Source organism: Panthera onca, chromosome B1, assembly GCF_046562875.1.
Source record: "Panthera onca isolate mPanOnc1 chromosome B1, mPanOnc1 haplotype 2, whole genome shotgun sequence".
In the NCBI taxonomy this organism is placed as follows: Eukaryota; Metazoa; Chordata; class Mammalia; order Carnivora; family Felidae; genus Panthera; species Panthera onca.
Window position 1 is genome coordinate 188,639,555 of NC_138342.1, and position 19,005 is coordinate 188,658,559.

Sequence of the window (19,005 nt, forward strand, 5' to 3'; positions counted from 1 at the left end):
TCTAGATGTTGAAGTGTGTCAGAACCTAGGCCCTTGCTGCCCTCTTCTGCTCTCTCTCCCTGACTAAGCTCATTCAGTCCATGGCTGACATTACCTAGACTTTTAAAAGACTTCCAAATTGTCTTGACACCAGAACCTCATTCTGAGATCCATACAGACAAATGCCTCCCACTTCCTAGATGTTTAGTCGGCATCTCTCGATCCCTTGGAGTCCACATCTAGTTCACCTACAAACCTGTTGCTTAAAATACACACAAGTCCTACTATTTGAGACAGTGGAGTTTCTTTGTGCACTGGTGCCATTCGCAGGGGTGGTCGTCATCCTTGGAACTGCCTTGAAGGACACAAAAGCAGCTTAAAAAATCCCTAGTTTTTGCACTCTGAGCACCTACTCTACAATCCCCGAGGTATGTGCTTACTCTTGTGATTTATCCGACCCTGGTTTATTTAGTTGGATTCACTGCATTATTCACTCACTCTTTCCTTCCACAAACATTAACGAGGAAGGAACAGTCTGAGATGCTGGAGAAGCAAAGATAAGTATGAAAAGGAACGCATAGTTTGAGAATAACTATGAGTGCAGTCGTGAGTCCTGGATTGAGACGATACGTGTGCGAGGCACAAACGTGGGGTCAGGGGAGATTCCGCCGACGCTTGGAAGAGAAGCACAGCATATAAGGTAAGGAAGGAATGGCATTCAGAGGGAGGGAGAGACATGAGCAATGTTACGAAACCTCCTTCAGTACCCTGGATCCAGCTTCCTCAGTATCTCTTTGCACATTTCAGCATACTAACTGATGTAGGCTTGGCATGGCCGCCCATTAACTGTGCTGTATATGGAGGCAGCCGGGCACTTCTAAGTCATAACTAGAGAAACCTAGAGAACAGCAATCTTAACACCAATCATGAGTCCATTTAACCATACTCTTCAAGGCAGTTACCACCTAATCTCTGTGACCATCATATCCTATGATATGTACTAAATAAAATCAAAAATGTAAATTGACATACTGATCTTATGAATCTTTTCTCACCCTCAATTAATAAAGCAGTTTTGGGGGAATAGTATTAAAATTCGTTCTACAAAATATTTTAAACAAGATAAATCATAGTAAGATAAAGCCTATTTACTTTAAGTAGTAGTATTACTATTCTTATTATTTCAATGATACACTCCAACGTTTAAATATCTGGTGAAAAAAAAAAAATTGGTCTCGAGTGATTCAGATTCTCCACAATTGTTTCGCCTGCAAATTCAGATAGGATTGAAAGTATTATAATTATTTTATTCAATTGATTTTCTGTTATATTTTCAAGAGACTCTTATTTTTATATCAATTTTAAGTCATTAAAAACCCAAGGTGCTCTTTAAAAAAAAAATACCAAAAAGTCTCAAGACTCAGATTCACTCTGTCATTGTGCCACTCTCTTCTTTGGTATTTATCTATATCCATTACAATGAGATATTACACTTAGTTGTCTGTCAAAATTAACTGGGAATTGGAAGAAATTCTGTGGCTGCACTACCTCACGTGATTCTTTACAAACTTGCTGAGTATTTTCTCCCCACCCTTTCCCCCTCCTGTGTCTTTCCCCTCTACCCTCTCTTTCTCTGATGCCAAAAATGGATTTATCCCATTGTCTCAAACAGAGTAATTGAGTCATCTCCTCTTTTGCCTTTCCCTCATGTTACTTCCCTGGAGAGGATTTCTGTGGCCATATTATCAAAATCAACACCCTTTCCTTTCTTCACGAACTTTAATGATTACCTTAGTTATTTGTTACCTGTTTAATTTCTTTATCTCTAATTGGAATGTAAGCTCTACAGAATCAGGGGGTTTCATCTGTCTTGCTCACGACCCAATCCCCTAGAGACTTAGAATAGGGCCAGAACCACAGTAGATGCTCAATCATATTTATTGACTGATCTTGTGGCCCCTTGCTGACCACATTGTTATCAGAGTCACCTCAAAAGGCTTTTTCAAAGGACTTTTCTAGAGTAAGATCCTATGTAAGAAAAAGTATGGTAGCAGCTGTTAAGATAATAAAATATTTGCCCTTGTTACAAGAAAAAACCAATACTTCCTTAGAAGAATGAAGTGTCATAACCAAGTAAAACTTAGCCCAGAAATTTTACAATTCAACCTAAGGAACTCTATGAATATAATACTTTAGTAGCCTGAGTAAGACACCATATGATGGTTTTAGTATGTATTGAAAAAGCACTTCATAAAACCCAGGACTTATTCATAATGAAAACCTTTAAAAAAAAAACAAACAATACTAGGAATTATGTTTCCTTATAACTTAGGAATAGCCACTTACAGTTAAAAGCCCAAGCCAGAGACTGTCTTTTTCAAAGCAGAAATCTTTTCCATGGGTCATACTGACCTACTCATACTATCTCCTGAATATCTTTCAGATCTGTCCCCAGTCCTTTAGTCCCACTCCCTCTCTTCCAGTTCAGGCTCACAGGACCCATTACCTGGGTTATTTCAGAAGTAGATCCCCAGCTTCTGTGCTGGTCCCAGACTCGTTACTCAAACTGCCACTAATGCCATCTTTCCAAAATACAAACCTGATTACGTCCCGTCCATCCAAAGACTTCAACGTTGAAGGTCCAAAGAAGGGCATGATTTGGAGTGTTCCCATGGACAGCCAGCTAGTTGGACACCTAGAGGCCCACATAAAGTAACATTTACTTGGTAAATTCTTCAGTTTCAAAAGCAATAACTGCCCTTCCAAACCCTCATTCAAGTCCCAAGTTTGCAGTGTCTGCCGACATGGGGGGCTTCACCAGGCATCATGAGGCCAACCCACTGTGACTGTACCTGAACTAGACATCAGAATTCCATCTGGAACCCTGACTTCACTCGGTCCCACCAAGCGTCACAGCTGTATCACCTCCGGCCACTACACACAACGTATGCCTCTCTGGTCATTTGTCTTCTCACGTATTCTTGACTCCATATTGCTTTCTGTTTCCTCTCCTGTTCTTACAGCTGCCCTCCCTCCTAAACTTTCCAGCTGGCAAATCCTCAGCCTTTTCTCAGACTATTTCTTTCCCTTCCTTGCCTCATCGGAAACTTAGCTCTCCCATAACCACCTCTCTGTAGGTCGAGGGCTCTCCTTCCCTATCCCAATGTGCTCAAAGGTGGAGTTGGCGTCATTTTCACCCCCCAATTCATTTTCCAGCTGTGAGCTCTCCTCCACCCCACTGACTTTCCTAGTTCTATCAACTTCCCAGTCATTGGTCATTCCCCAACATTTCATTCTGGGATTATAGTTTTCCTCCCTGTGTTGTTCCATCATTTTGTCTGACACTTGAATTAAGAACTGAGTAACAAGAGGGAGAGACCATGTATGTAGGTCTGGGGAATCACATTCAGGTAGAGGAAATAGCTAGTGTTAAGGTCTGAGGAAGGAGGGAAAACTGGAGTGTAGTCAAACCAGTGAGACGGGGCCAAACCACATGGGACTTGGAAAACGAGGGCCAAGAGTTTGGCTTGTGTGATTAATGTAATGTGAAAACACTGAAAGGGAGGGAAATCAATATGATTTCCATTAAAAGAAATCATTTTGTCTGTTGTGTGGGGAATGGACCGAATGGAAGCAGGAGTAGAAGCAGGGAGCCAATTGGGAAGCCACTGGGGTTCAGATAGAACCACTTTAAAGTACCATTCGTGGAAATACAGAAAAGTGGAGAGATTTAGAATATACTCTTAAGAGGATACAGGCCTTCTAATGGACCGGGAGAGGGCCAGGAGTAATAAATAATAAGGGGAGGGATCAAGGGTGATATTGCCATTTAACAATGGGACGACTGAGGAAGGAGCAGGTTTGGGATGTGACAAGAAAACCTAACTTTTGAAGTATGTGTTAAGTCACCTGTGCAGAGATGTCAAGTAGAGAGTCTGGAGCTCAGTGATGCAGTCAGGACCGGAGAAATCGGGGCGGGGCGGGGGGGCGGTCTCGGTGGACCATCGGTAGTTATGGCACCAGATTTGGATGCAGTTGCTGAATGAGTGAACGCAGAGAAGAGGAAAAGGCCAGGGACAGAGATGGGGAGCCCTCCAATATTTAATGGTCAGAGGGGAAAGAATAGCCAGCAAAAGAGAATGAGAAGGAGCAGGGAGAATAGAGGAAGTTGAGGAGTGTGTGGTGATCTGGAAGTCAGATGATGAAACTGTTTCAAGGAGGGAGTAATCATCTGTCTCAATTCTGTTGAGGTGAGTATAATGAAAACTGAGCGCTTACTGTTAGGCACATTAAGACAAATCTCCTCGGAGACCCTGACTAAAGCCTTTTCAGTGGAGGGAGAAGGGACCAAAGTCAGAGTGGGCCGAGGAGACGCATGGAGGTGAGGAGTTGGGCATAAGCACTGAGTTTTGTCATATAGCAGAACAAATGCACATGCACTAACGAGGTCATATTCTCGAGGGAGGGTCCTCCCTGGTCCAGAGATACCACAGTGTATTTGTAAGTTGATACACAAGATCTAGCAGAGAGGGGAAAAGGATGAGTTAGGTAAATTCACAGATTCAGTGTCTCTCTTGATTTTCTATTTTCTCAGTGACATAAAAGAAAAGCCACGTACTCGCTTCAGCAGTACGTACACTAAAACTGGAAGGACAGAGAAAATCAGCATAGTCCCTGCATGTGAGGATGACTCACAAAGTCATGAATCACCCCATGTTTTTATAAAAATATAAATAAAAATTTTCAAAAGGTGAAGCATGAGCTGAGAATGAGGGAAAGGGCAGGGGCAGCGGAAGTGTGAAGAGACAGGATAAAGTTTGAAATAGTTCTCTTCCCTAACAGGTTAAGTGGGAGAGAACACTGAGGCAGCAAACTGATGGTATTGTTTGCCAGGGCTGAGAGCTCACTCTGAAATCTGTGATCAGGAGGACCTATCGTCATGGCTGTGTTTGTTCCCAGCCATGTGCAGCTGCTTGAGTGCATCTGAGTAGGCAGAGAAATAGTTTATCTGCCAGATAAATGAGTGTCAAGGAGGGAAAGAGGAATGAAGGGATGAGTATGGTGACAGACGCAGAATAAGCCTAAAAGGTGAGAATTAAGGACATGAAGACGTAGAGGAACCAGGGAAGTTGGCAGGTTCAATGCGTTGGCATATGGCAACTCCCAAAGAGAATGGCTCGAATGTGATTACATATGGAGGCCAGCGGAGCAAAGGAAGATGGCCGCTGTAGATCCCTTCTCACCTAGAATTACACTGGCTTGATAATACCTTTAACTCACAGTAAAGGGGCAAATATCTCTTTTCATTATTATCACTTTCTTTTATTAACGTACCAATGTTCTTGATACTAATTTGGTCCAGACTCTGGTTCAACCATATATGCTTTGTGTGGTAGATTTGATCTGTTTTCTTCAGGGAGCATTCAAAGGTCATTATTACCCCATAGAGAATGATAATCACATGTGGGCTCCAACACCTAGGGAAGCTACAAATGGAAACTGGAAATAGCTTTGCAGGGGGAGGGGGCAGGGAATGAATAAAGCAACAGACTTTTAGCTGACATAAAATTGCGGTGAGGACAAGTTCACCTGTTTTAGCTTTGCTTTCCCCATCTCACAGAATTCTAAAAAGGTTGTTAAACCCTTCCTTTAGCATAAGGCAGTAAACATTTGAGTGTAATTTAGTGCCAGATTGCAGAAAATTTGACTTAGGAAATTCAGTCTATGGACTCATCAGGCAACTGTGCTTCTGTTTTCCAGAGACAATACGTTTCGACATCTGCCCTCTAATCCACTCCCCAGATTTTTTAAATAATTTTTTAAGTTTACTTATTTATTTTTGAGAGAGAGACAGAGAGTGAGCGGGGGAGAGGCAGAGGACACAGAGAATCCTAAGCAGGCTCTACACTGTCAGCAGAGCCCAATGTGGGGCTCAAACTCACAAACTATGAGATCATGACCTGAGCGAAAAACTAGAGTCAGACGCAGAACAGACTGAGCCACCCAGGTGCGCCTCTAACCCACTCCCCAGATTTAACTTCACATATTAAATGCAATCAGAATCAAATTTCCTATAAGATTTTTTTTATGGCTTGTGGCAAGCTGATTCTATAATTCATATGAAAGAACAAAAAGCCAAATATTTATATGTAGTATTTAAAGCAAGGTGGGTTTTGTTCAGAAATAGGCAAAGATCAAAAGAACAAAAGAGTCCAGAAACAGACGTACATCGATATATGGGTATTTACCATGTCATAAAATTTCACATGTGTGAGAAATGGTGATGGAATGGTTTCGTCACATTTTTAATTTACTTATTTTCTAGTTATACTCTTTTTAGTAGTTGCTCTAGAGATTACAATATGCACTTTTAATTTATCACAACAGACAAGGAGTTTATATGGAATTACTTCAGGTAAAATATAGGAACCTTGAATAAGTATGCTTTCATTGACCCGCCCACCCCCAATCTTTGTCACGCTATACTTAAATTCATATTATAAATTTCCAGATATAAAAGTGTTATAATTTTTGCTTTAGTCATATATCTTTTGAAGAAATTAAGAGGATAATAAATTATATGCACATGTATATATACGTGTATCCTTTTATATTTATTACATATTTACCATTTCTAGAACTCTTCATTCCTTCCTGTCAACCTGAGTAGCCATTTGTCACCATATTTCTTTCCTTTTGACCTGAAGAATTTCCTTTGAAGGGAATTTCTTATAGTACAGTTTGCAGATGATGATTTATCTCTGATTTTGATCATCTAAAAATGTCTTCAGGGGCGCCTGGGTGGCTCAGTCGGTTGAGCGTCTGACTTAGGTCATGATCTCATGGTTTGTGGGTTCGAGCCAGCTCAGAGCCTGGAGCCTGCTTGGGATTCTGTGTCTCCCTCTCTCTCTGCCCTCCCTTGCTCATGCTCTTTCTTTCAAAAATAAGCATTAAAAAAAATTGTTTTAATGCTTAAAAATGTCTTTAATCTGCCTTCACTTCTGATGAATTGTTTTTGCTGGTTAAGTTTTTCTTTTCCACACTTTAAAAATGCTATTCTTGGGGCACCTGGGTGGCTCAGTCAGTTGAACAACTGACTCTTGGCTTTGGCTCAGGTCATGATCTCACAGTTCGTGAGTTTGAACCCTGCATTGGGATCTGCACTGTCAGACTTGGGATTCTTTCTCTCCCTCTCTCTCTGCCCCTCCCCCACTCGCTCCCTCTCAAAATGAATAAACTTAAAACAATGCTACTGTCAAATCTTCTGGCCTTCATTAATTCCCATGAGAAGTCAGTCACAACTTCCGTTGCTCCTCCCCCCACCAGTGTTTTTGAGATGTAATTGACATATATCATATTAAGTTGTACGACATAATTTAAGTATATATTGAAAAATGATTATCACAATAAAGCTAGTTGACATCCATCACCTCACATAGTTACAAACTTTTCTTATGACTAGAAATTTTAAGAGCTACTCTCATAGCGACTTTCAAATATATAACACAGTGTTGTCAACTATAGTCTCCATGTTGTACATTACATTCCCAGAACTTATTTGTAACCGGAAGTCTGTGCCCTTGAGTATAGTTGACAATATTACATTAGTTTCAGGTGTACAACATAGTACTTAGACAAGTTTACCAATTATGCTATGCTCATCACAAAAGTAGCTACATCTGTAACCTCACAGCGGCATTACAATATCATTGACTATATTCCTTATGCCTTTCATTCCTGTGACATTTCATAACTAGAAGTCTGTATCTCCCACTCCCCTTCACCCATTTTGCCCATTCCCCCACCCCCTCCCGTCCACAAAGCATATGTTTGTTCTTTGTATTTACAGGTCTGATTATGCCTCTTATTTATTCATTTTTTTAGATGCCACAGATGAATGAAATTATATGGTATTTATCTTTCTCAGTCTGACTTACTTCACTTAGCTAGCATAATACCCTCTAGGTCCATCCACATTGTTACAAATGACACAGTCCCATCCTCTTTTTATGGCTGAGTGATATGCCTGTGTGTGTGTGTACATACATACATATACATATGTACCACATCTTCCTTACCCATTCATCAATCAGTAGACTCTTCCATATCTTGATTATTGTAAATGAGTCTGCAATAAACAAAGAAGTGGATAGATCCTTTCAAATTACTGTTTTCGTTATCTTTGGGTAAATACCCAGTAGTTGAATTAATGGATCACATGGTATTTCTATTTTTAATTTTTTGAAATTATACTGTTTCGCACACTGGCTGTTCCAATTTACATTCCCACCAACAGTGAACAAGGGTTTCTTTTTCTCTGCATTCTCACCAACACTTGTTACTTCTAGTCTTTTTTATTTTAGCCACTCTGACAATGTGATGTCTCATTGTGGTTTTGATTTGCATTTCCCTGATGATGAGTGATGTTGAGCATCTTTTCATGTGTCTGTTGGCTATCTGTAGGTCTTCTTTGGAAAAACGGTCCTCTGCACATCTTCTACTTGGATTATTTGTGTGTGTGTGTGTGTGTGTGTGTGTGTGTGTGTGTGTGAGAGAGAGAGAGAGAGAGAGAGAGAGTTGGCTAAGTTCTTTATATATTTGGATATTAACTTTATCAGATGTATCATTTGCAAATATCTTCTCCCACTGAGTAGGTTTTTGGCCTTTTTGTTTTGGTGGTGGTTTCCTTCACTGTGCTGCAAAAGCTTATTTTGATGTAGTCCCAATAGTTTATTTTGGGTTTTGCTTCCCTTGCCTTAGGAGACATATCTAGAAAAATGTCTCTATGGCGAATGCTAGAGAAATCACTGCCTGTTTTCTAGGAACTTTATGGGTTTAGATCTCACATTTAAGTCCTTAGTCCCTTTTGAGTTGATTTTTGTGTATGGTATCAGAAAGTGGTCCAGTTTCATTCTTTAACATGTAGCTGTCCAGTTTTCCCAATACCATTTATTGAAGAGACTATCTTTCATTGTATATTCTTGTCTCCTTTGTCATAGATTATTTGACCATATAATTGTAGGTTTAATTCTGGGTTCTTTCTTCTGTTCCATTGATCTATGTGTCTATTTACATACCACTACCATACGGCTTTACTACAGCTTTGCATAGTATACCTTGAAATCTGGAATTGTGATACCTCCAGTTTTGTTCTTTATTGAGGTTGCTTTCGCTCTTCAGGGTTTTTTGCAGTTCCATGCAAATTTTAGTAATTTTTTAATTTTGTGAAAAATGCTGTTGGTATTTTGATAGGTATTGCATTGACTCTATAGATTGCTCTGTGTAATGTACATTTTAACAATGATGGGGCACCCGGGTGGCTCAGTTGGTTAAGCGACTGACTTCAGCTCAGGTTATGATCTCACGGTTCATGAGTTCGAGCTGAACGTCAGGCTCTGTGCAAACAGCTCAGAGCCTGGAGCCTGCTTCAGATTCTGTGTCTCCCTGTTTCTCTGCCCCTCCTCCACTCACACTCTTTCTCTCAAAAATAAATAAATATTAAAAAATATTTTTAAATATATATACATTTTAACAATGTTAATTCTTCAAATCTAGAAGCATGGAATATCTTTCCATGTTTGTGTCATCTTCAATTTCTTTCATCAATGTTTTATAGTTTTCACAGTACAGGTCTTTCACTTCTTTGGTTAACCTCCTAGGCATTGTATTCTTTTTGGTACAGTTATAAGTGTAGTTTCTTAATTTCTCTTTCTGTTACCTTATTAGTATATAGACATACTACTGATTTCAGAGCATTAATTTTATCTCCTTCAAATTTACTGAATTCACTTATTAGTTCTAACAGGTTTTTGATGGAGCCTTTAGGTTTTCTATGTATAGTATCACAGTCATCTTCCAATAGTGACAGTTTAACTTCTTGTTTACCAAAATGACTTGTTTACCTTTTTCTTATCTGATTGCTGTGGCTACGACTTCCAGTAGCATGTTGAATACAAGTGGCGAGAATGGACATCCTGGTCTTATTCCTAATCTTAAAGGGAAAGCTGTGTTTTTCACATTCAGTAAGATGTCAGCTGTGGGTTTTTCATAAAGGTCTTTATTGTGTTGAGGTATGTTTCCTCTAAACCTACCTTGTTCAGAGTTTTTATCATGAATTGATGTTGAATTGTATCAGATGCTTTTTCTGCATCTGTTGAGATGATCATATGATTTGTATCCTTTGTTTTGGTGATGTGGCGTACCACATGGTTGATTTGTAAATACTGAACCATCCTTGTATCCCCAGAATAAATCCCACTTGATTGTGGTGAATGATCCTTTTAATGTATTGTTGGATTCAGCTTGCTAATATTTTGTTGAGTTTTGCATCTATGTTTATCAGGGATCTTGGCCTATAGTTTTCCTTTTTTTGTGGTGTTTTTGTCTGGTTTTGGTATCAGGGGAATGCTGGCTTCACAGAATGCATATGGAACCTTTGCTTCCTCTTCTATTGTTTGAATCATTTAGGAGAATAGGTTTTAACTCTTCTTTAAATGTCTGGTAGAATTTACCTATGAAGCCATCTGTTCCTGGACTTTTATTTTTTTGTTAGTTTTTTTTTTTTTTAACTACTGATTCAGTTTCATTACTAGTAATCAACCTATTCAGATTTATTTCTTCTTGATTCAGTTTCAGAAGATTGTATGTTTCCAGGAATTTATCCATTTCTTCAAGGTTGTCCCATTTGTTGGCATAGGTTTATCTTTTCAAAGAACTAGCTCTTGGTTTCATTGATTTTTTTTTTCTGTCTCTTATGTCATTTATTTCTGCTCTGATCTTTACCATTTCCTTCCTTTTACATCATTTTACCTTGGGCTTTGTTCTTCTTTTTTAAGTTCCCTTAGATACAAGTTTAGATTGTTTGAGCTTTTTCTTGTTTCTTGAGGTAGGCCTGTATCACTACATATTTTCCTCTGAGAACTGCCTTTGCTGTGTCCCAAGATTTTGTTGTGTTTTCATTTTCATTTGTCTCTACATATTTTGATTTCTTCTTTGCTTTGTTGACCCATTGGTTGTTCAGTATCATGTTGTTTAGCCTCCATGTGTTTTTTCCCCTATTTTTTTCTTGTGATTTATTTCTAGTTTCATACTCTACGGTCAGAAAAGATGCATGGCATGACTTCAGTCTTCTTAAATACTAATTATATAGTTGTTCTCCCGTACATCATGTGTCATTTTTCTCAGGCTACTTTCAAGATTTCTTCGGCTTTCAGCAGTTTGACCATGACGTATGCCTGGGAAATCTACTTCATGTTTATCCAGCCTGAGGTTCACTGAACTTCATGGATCACTTCCAGCCGCAGTTTTTAAGAGTAATCTCTCCTCTGGCTTGCATATGCTCTGGTAAACTTTCCAGTGTCTTAAAAAAAAAAAAAATGTTTTTAATGTTTGCTCCAGATTTAGTCATTGCTATCTGTGGAAGGATTTACACAACCAACTCACTCGACCACCAGTAAATTCCCTCTTACTATTAGGTTTAGAAAAAAAGGCAAAGGGACGCCTGGGTGGCTCAGTCAGTTAAGCGTCAGACTTTGGTTCAGGTCATGATCTCATTGTTCACGAGTTCAAGCCCTACATCGGGCTCTGTGCTGACCACTCAGAGCCTGGAGCTTGCTTCAGATTCTGAGTCTCCTTCTCTCTCTCGACCCCTCCCTGGATCTGTCTCTCAAAAATAAATATTTTTAAAAAGGTTAAAAAAAAAAGAAAAAAGGAAAAAAAAGGTAAATATGTACATCACACATTCACAAAAACAAATCTCTATACATTGGGACTCACTAAAAAGCAAACACCTTTATCTTCTATCACTGTGGTGTTTAGCCAGCAAGAGAACTTGGAGAGAGCAGTGAAGGATAAAAGCTAGAATGCAGTGTATAGAAAATGGGTTTGATCGTCAAACATTTCTTGGGAATGTTTGACAGTTTGCGCCTGATGTATTTTTTGGAGGGGGCAACATCTTCCTGTGTGGTCTTTGTGACTATGCAGATGTCATATGAATAGCATGTTGTATGTAAATTATCACTGAGCATACTTAGTGTGCTTGAAGAGAGAACATAGTCCTTGGCGCTCACAAGTGTACTCTGATTGTAAATGTGGAAGAAGTTACAGCTATTCTTGTACGTTGATAAGTTCTAAAAACTGTGCCCATCCAGAATAAGGGCTATAAGGTAGAAGGGAGGAGAGAAAAAAGGAAATCATATTGAAACATAATCCAACTGTGGAAGCTAAAACATGAGGGAGATGCCTTATATCCTTTAGATCTCAGAGCTCTGGGAATGCCTACTCAGGAGATATACCCTTCCTTCTTCCCTTCCCTCCCTGTCCCACCCCCCTCCTCCCTTATTTCCAGCTCTGCAGACTAAAGGGCAACCGTCTGCCTGGGCACAGACCCATGACATCAAACATCATGTCACAGGAAGAAGACTTTCACACCATTACTGGGGAAAAGTATTTAGTTTGGGTAAAACTAAAACCTGGGGCTTTTTTGTTTGTTCTTTTCCTTTGTGGAAGGAAAAAGGAGTGGAATACATGAAGAAAATCATCCATTCTCCATGTCCCAAAGCAAGACACCTACAATTTGCAGCTGCCTACAACCTTGGAAGAGCTTACTATGAAGGGAAAGGTGTCAAACGATCAGATGAGGAAGCTGAAAGGTAGTCTTACCTGAAAACAAGTGTTGTTTTTTTTTTTTCTTTTTAATCAAATGCTGACACAAAGAGTAACTTGCCCTTTTTTCTTTTAGACTGTGGCTTTTTGCTGCAGACAATGGAAATCCAAAAGCTAGTGTGAAAGCTCAAAGTATCCTAGGATTATATTATTCCACAAAAGAGCCCAAAGAATTAGAAAAGGTAACACTGATCTATTTGTTTTTAACGCCAGCACCACGCATAGATTAATATTTATTTCAGAAATTAATAATAATTTCTTTTTTGAAGGGAGGGCGGTAAAGAATGAGTGTCTAGTTTTAAAGATCTCTTACATTTCTTTAAAGTGTAAAGAAAGTTTACAGTTTGGGATCTCAAAGCTCATTTTACCCTTTACTCATCTATGGTCTACCTTTTCCCTACCTCTACCAAAGGATTCCACGGATGTGAGAGCACTTTCTACACTATAAAAAGCCACACGTACAAAATATTTTATACCATGAAAGCTGAGAGAGTCCTAAAATATGTCACAAATCCTATTATGTGAATAAATTAATTTGTTCTGAGAAAATAATGATGCTAGTAAGTAAAATACACACACACGAAAATGAGTTAAAAATTAAATCCATTTACGACTTTTGCATAAATACAATCTCTTTAATCATCAATGATTGAAACATTTTCCAAGAAATCGTACGGGTTGGAGGAAACGTAGGGCCAAGTGCTACTTGTAAGAGGCATGAAGAACAAACTGACAAGAAACACCAACCGAACAAGACCCTCTTTGGGTAACTAAGCAGCCACTTGGAAATAATTTTTTGAACTAATTCAAAGTCACTGTAGCTGAGTACTGAGCAAATGGGCTTGCAACCACATGCAGCTTTTATCTCGGCTGCCTGGGATCGACAGGCGCCACCTCTGAGATCTCAGCATCAGCAGCTCTCCTCTCCCTGCTGGGCCTCATTGCAGTGTGTCTCAGAGCCTAGCAGACTCTTAGTTCCTACCTCCTACCTTCCTGATCCTTCCTCGGGAAACATCAGAAAATCTTGAATCCTATGACAGCTGAACTGGCTAGGCTGTGACCTCTAACCTCTCTTTTGGATATGTGAAACTGGCGCTCACCTGAAACACACACAAGGTGCTAAAACTGTTTCCTAGAGATAAGTTATGCACACTATCTCATAATTAGAGATTTTTTTCTTTCTTTCCGGTATTCCCTTATGATTTTGCCTGGTGGGTAACAAAGATGAAATTGTGCTTTTTCTTAGGCATTTTATTGGCATTCCGAAGCGTGTGGCAATGGAAATCTGGAGTCCCAGGGTGCACTTGGGCTGATGTATTTTTACGGACAAGGCATCCGCCAGGACCCTGAAGCTGCCTTGCAGTGCTTAAGGGAAGCGGCAGAACGTGGAAACGTCTATGCTCAAGGGAATCTCGTGGAGTATTACTATAAGATGAAATTTTTTACTAAGTGTGCTACATTTTCCAAAAGGTAAATAAGCTGGATAAAAGTATTTCCAAAACCTCCTCCCAGATGTTCTATGCCAGGTCTGTTCAATAGAACTTGCTACAATATTGGAAATGACGGCTAGTGAGCACTTGAAATGTGGCAAGTGCAACTGACGACTCACCTGTTACATTTCATTAGATTTTGGAATAGTCTAATTCTGTGCTATCAGTCTTCAGGATTTCAGTGTTATTCACTCTATGTACCAGCTGATGATCTTAATCACGTTTGACTTTTGGGGGCATGAATTTCCTTTTTTATAAAGAAGAAAATACTTCCATAGGATTACTAACATAGTGTATATAAAGTACTTAACATAGCTTAGCACATCAGAAATGCTTATTAAATATGTTTTAATTTCTTCATAGACTCTTCAGCCACATGTTCTATGACTGCACAATTGCAAGATAGCTTGATAAAGATTGTAAAATGAGAATGGTTAAGAGATGCCAATATTAACACCTTATAAAATATATGGAGATTCTCTTCTCTGAGCCCATGTACTTTCCCCACATTTATTTACTCATAATGTACAAAAGCAATATACCAGGAAAAACAGACGTGGATGTCCCCTAGAGAGGCTGTAAGGCCATGCTGATGTATTTCCCTCCCAATAATGCCTGACAGAGCCCCTGGGACCCCCTCTTCCCTCACCCAGTGTGGGGCAGTCATCCACAATGTTGCCTGAAGGACTTGGTTCCACCCTCTGCCCAACATCATGGCTCCCAGGGAGCAGGTCACTTACAAGTGTGGTCCCCAAAGTCCCTAAAGTCTAAGTGCCCATCTGGTTAAAACCAAGACTTTAAAATCTGTCAAACTTTCCATTACTGTCCACATTCCTATTCCTCATAATATCACAGGTGACATGAGGTTAAGTAGATCCCATTTTCACACAACCCTCTAGACTTGTGTCAGGGTTATGAAGGAGGACTTTTTTTGCCCACTTTTTAACAAAGATAGATGTGTAAGTTTCTTGATATGTTTTCTGATCCTATGTGACTGAAGTCCAAATTTAAGGTCAATGTTTGAATAAATGATTCAAAGAAATAGAAAATGCTTTTTCCCCATTGTTTAAATCTGCAAGGTGTTATTAAGTTTAAAATATTATTATTATGAGGTACCTGGGTGGCTCAGTTGGTTAAGCATCCAACTTCGGCTCAGGTCATGATCTCACAGTTTGTGGGTTCGAGCCCCGCGTCAGGCCCTGTGCTGACAGCTCAGGGCCTAGAGCCTGCTTCGGATTCTGTGTCTCCCTCTCTCTTTGCCCCTCCCCCACTCACACTGTCTCTCCCTCAAAAATAAATATTAAAATAATTTTTTTTTAATATTATTACTATAAGGAAATAAACTTTTGTGTTTTCTAGTGGTTATTAAGCCTGACTGACAAGTATGATTATAGAGAAGCTGTGAAGGAAATTCTTTGTTAGCTCCTCTTCCCTTGGTTTTAACTGGCGGTTTTATTTACCCTTCACCACAAAACAAATACCACAAACAACTTAGTTCTCAAACAGGTGGAAATAGGGAAGTTACTTTGGGCACCACTTCTGAACATGCGATTTGTAAAAATGTAAACTAGAACTCATGTCCTTTTTAACTTCACAATTAAATGTCGCCACAGGATTGCTGACTACGATGAAGTTCATGACATCCCTACGATAGCCCGGGTCACGGACTGTCTCCCGGAATTCATCACCAGAGGCATGGCCATGGCATCTTTCTACCACGCCCGATGTCTTCATCTTGGCTTGGGGGTCACAAAGGATGAAGCGACAGCGAAACACTACTATTCTAAAGTAAGGAAGCCTGCGCACAAACAACATTGACTCAAATAGAAATTTCTGAGTTTTTAGTTAAGACTTGAACATCTTTATGGATTAGTATTTTTCTTACTTAATTATTGCACAGATAATCTGTCTAGGAGAGGTTGTCAGACACGTGGATTATTTGCAGACAGTTCTGCCAGATTCCTATTAGCATAATTAAACTCAGATGATAAAAGTTCCATTTTGATGCAAATTATTCTCTCTCACTCTGCCACCCTCTGGAGCCTAAGGGCCAGCCCAAGACCTTATAGCCAGAGTATTCATGCCTCCTTCTAACCAGAAGTATGAACCTATTCTCATTCTAGTACCTTAATGAAATAGAATAAATAAACTTAAAAAAAAAAAAAAACCTGAGAGAGAGAGCGAGCAAGCATGCAAGCAGGGGAGGGGCAGAAAGAGAGGGAGAGAGAGAATCCCAAGCTGAGAGTACAGAGCCTGACGCGGGGCTCGAACTCACGAACTATGAGATCATGACCTGAGCCAAAACCAAGAGTTGGACACTTAACCAACTGAGCCACCCAGGCACTCTGAAATCTAGTTTTTAAAATCTTTTCTTTATGCATGACATCAACCACACTTTCTGCACACTACCCAAACTCAATCATGAGTTTGAGGTGATCAGTTGAAGTAAGACTTTCCTTGTTTTAATCCATTTGGATTAGCTCCCAAATAGATTTCGCCTCTAAAATCAAGCAACTTAGAAAGTGGGAAGGGAGTGAGAAAGGGGGGAAATCATCATGAACAGTACCTGCAAGTAAAGTTTTAAAAAAATAAACACACACACACACACACACACACACACACACACACACACAACACTGCATGTCTTAGGTCGATGACATCCATGAAGTCCAAAGTAGAATTATACCTTATTAAAACTTATAAAGCAATTCATGGGGTGCACAAATTGTTTAGCTGGAGCAGGTGAACAAGGCAAGGAACAATTTTCCGAGTCCTCTGCCTGAATCTGACCATTTAACAGCAGTGGTTCTCAACCTTCTCTGCATATTAAAATCACCTGGGTATTTTTAACAAATTCCAAAGCCCAAGTCTTATTTCAGAACAATTAAATCATGTTCTCTGAGAGTGCAACCCAAGTGTATTTGCTGAAAGCTCTCCCGAGGACTCCAATGTTCAGGCAACTTTTGGAACCCCTAAATTAATTTGTTTGAAATTGAAATTTCCACAGCATTAAGCCCATATCAACACATAAATATAGGAACACAGCACACAAATTCAACTGAGATATTTACCATTACACCATTCTGTTAGTGTGAAAAATCGTTGTCTTCAACTTTTTACAAAATCTAAATGTTCTCTGTATTATACTGATTTCCAAACGAAGTCAATTTCAAATTCTGTGTTATCCTTCATGTCTTTTCCAAATAAACAGAAGCAGAGAAAACTCTGGGTCAACAAAATCCTGAAATGTGGTATATGTTCATCCTAAATAAAACACCGAAACAAACAGACTGCAACCTTAAAAGTGTTTTTCCCAAGATGGGAGAAAATTTCCCCAGTATTCAATTTTGGCCATTGTCTTTTACAGGAAATGCTTTTAACAAGGGAGAAGATTCCAAAGCAGTAGGCCAGTGAAGGGTCTGGAATCCTGTCCCATGAGCATAAATTGAGTATTTTATTTAGAAACAAAAGGACAGGAGTCCAGACAGTCGTCTTCAGCAGACTGAAAGGCTGTCCTACAGAAAAGGAACAGCAGGGAGGGGAGCAGAATGATAGCCAATGGCAGTGTGTTAGGCAGGGGGAAAAGATAAGGCCCTGGCTGGTGTGGAGACAGGGGGCCTACAGTCAGGAGACCCACACTCGCTCTCAGCTCTGCCACCGACAGGATGGTGACTGCCAACCACCTTGCCCCCCAGGATCTCCATGAAACCGGCTTTACATATTCTCCTAGGACCTTTACTGCTTCTAATGCATATGGAAGGAAACTTAAGCTGAGTACAAAGCAGGATCTTCTAATACAACTGTTTGGAAAATAAACAAAAACAAAAGGTTTCCTATAAGATGGTGACTTAGTAACCAAGCAACTAGTGAGCAATCTAGTGAGCAACCGTCATGGGTACTGAAGGGAAACTGTCATGGGTACTGAAGGGACACTTACTGCATGGAGTGCGGTCTGGATGAGATGATGATCGCGGATGTCTCTTCCAGATTCCTGACGTTCTATGTAGTTATATGCACTGTTACTTAACGCTATTTATCATAACAAAATGTTACTTCAAAGTACGATTCTCATAGATGCTGCTATTCATATAATAAGATAATAGCGAGTTTGAGGCCAAACGTTAATGCTTTCCATGTTACTTATTTTAATAATTCCTACCATTAAATTCCCTTTATTCTTGGCACTGATAAAATTTTCTCTTTCAAGTGCCAATAGCATGGTAATTTTCAGGGTGATCTGTTTTGCAGAGGCTAATTTGAACTTCCTTAATCAAGAAATCAAAACAGAAATGAATCTTAAGAAATTACCTTAAAATCATTGTACTTCTTAAAAAAAAAAAAAAAAAAAACTTTTTAAAAGGAAGAAAAAAAGAAAGACCCAACAATTCAAAATGTATCTAAATATAACTGACTCTTTCTCTCTCTCTGATTTTAAGGCGTGCCGTCTGAACCCTGCATTGGCAGATGAACTTCACTGTTTACTTATACATCAAAGAATTTAGATCATAATGCATTTCAACAAAGACCATCAACCCTGGCACCTTAGAACGGTGTGTGTTTTTATAGTCGCTACGCTGTTTGGTTATTTTCTGCATCCCAAGTTACAATATCCTGGGTATTCTGATGACATGTTACCTTTGTTCTTACATCTGTAATTTTATAACTCAAAACCTTAGGTATAGGATCTGATTGCTAAATGAGTCCTTAAAGATCCAGCTCTTTGCCTACAGACTGGCCTAGATCATATCAAATAGAGAAAAACACTCCCTAAAGAAAATTATCTTTTTTTTTTTTTTAATACAGAGTGTCTAAAAGACTTAGTGCAGTCTTAGCTTTAATAACTTCAAAAGTATAAATGCTACAAACCTATAAA

General features: G+C 39.3%; 1 protein-coding gene, 1 long non-coding RNA gene and 1 other non-coding gene across 14 annotated transcripts in view; 2 read left to right on the forward strand and 1 right to left on the reverse strand.

Moving 5' to 3' along the window:
- LRP2BP (LRP2 binding protein) overlaps positions 1-19,005 on the forward strand; it is a 38,914-nt gene that overhangs the window by 14,988 nt on the left and 4,921 nt on the right. For 10 of the 12 annotated variants that reach the window (XM_060652982.3, XM_060652983.3, XM_081795638.1 and 7 more), the window contains 5 exons: positions 12,487-12,629; positions 12,719-12,824; positions 13,889-14,112; positions 15,746-15,920; positions 18,569-18,682. In XM_060652982.3, coding sequence (XP_060508965.1) covers positions 12,487-12,629; positions 12,719-12,824; positions 13,889-14,112; positions 15,746-15,920; positions 18,569-18,634 — 714 coding nt within the window. In that variant the 3' untranslated portion in view covers positions 18,635-18,682. The remainder of the gene's footprint in view (positions 1-12,486; positions 12,630-12,718; positions 12,825-13,888; positions 14,113-15,745; positions 15,921-18,568; positions 18,683-19,005) is intronic. The other 2 variants (XM_081795639.1, XM_060652987.3) reach the window with 2 other exon arrangements.
- LOC145715454 (uncharacterized) lies at positions 2,418-15,735 on the reverse strand. Its single transcript, XR_014137645.1, has 4 exons — positions 14,252-15,735; positions 12,640-12,732; positions 8,058-8,107; positions 2,418-2,674 (listed from the first exon to the last, which is right to left on the reverse strand). It is a non-coding gene; the product is annotated as an uncharacterized LOC145715454 (long non-coding RNA).
- Positions 4,594-4,700, forward strand: LOC132693445 (U6 spliceosomal RNA). The gene has a single exon (XR_009616825.1). It is a non-coding gene; the product is annotated as a U6 spliceosomal RNA (small nuclear RNA).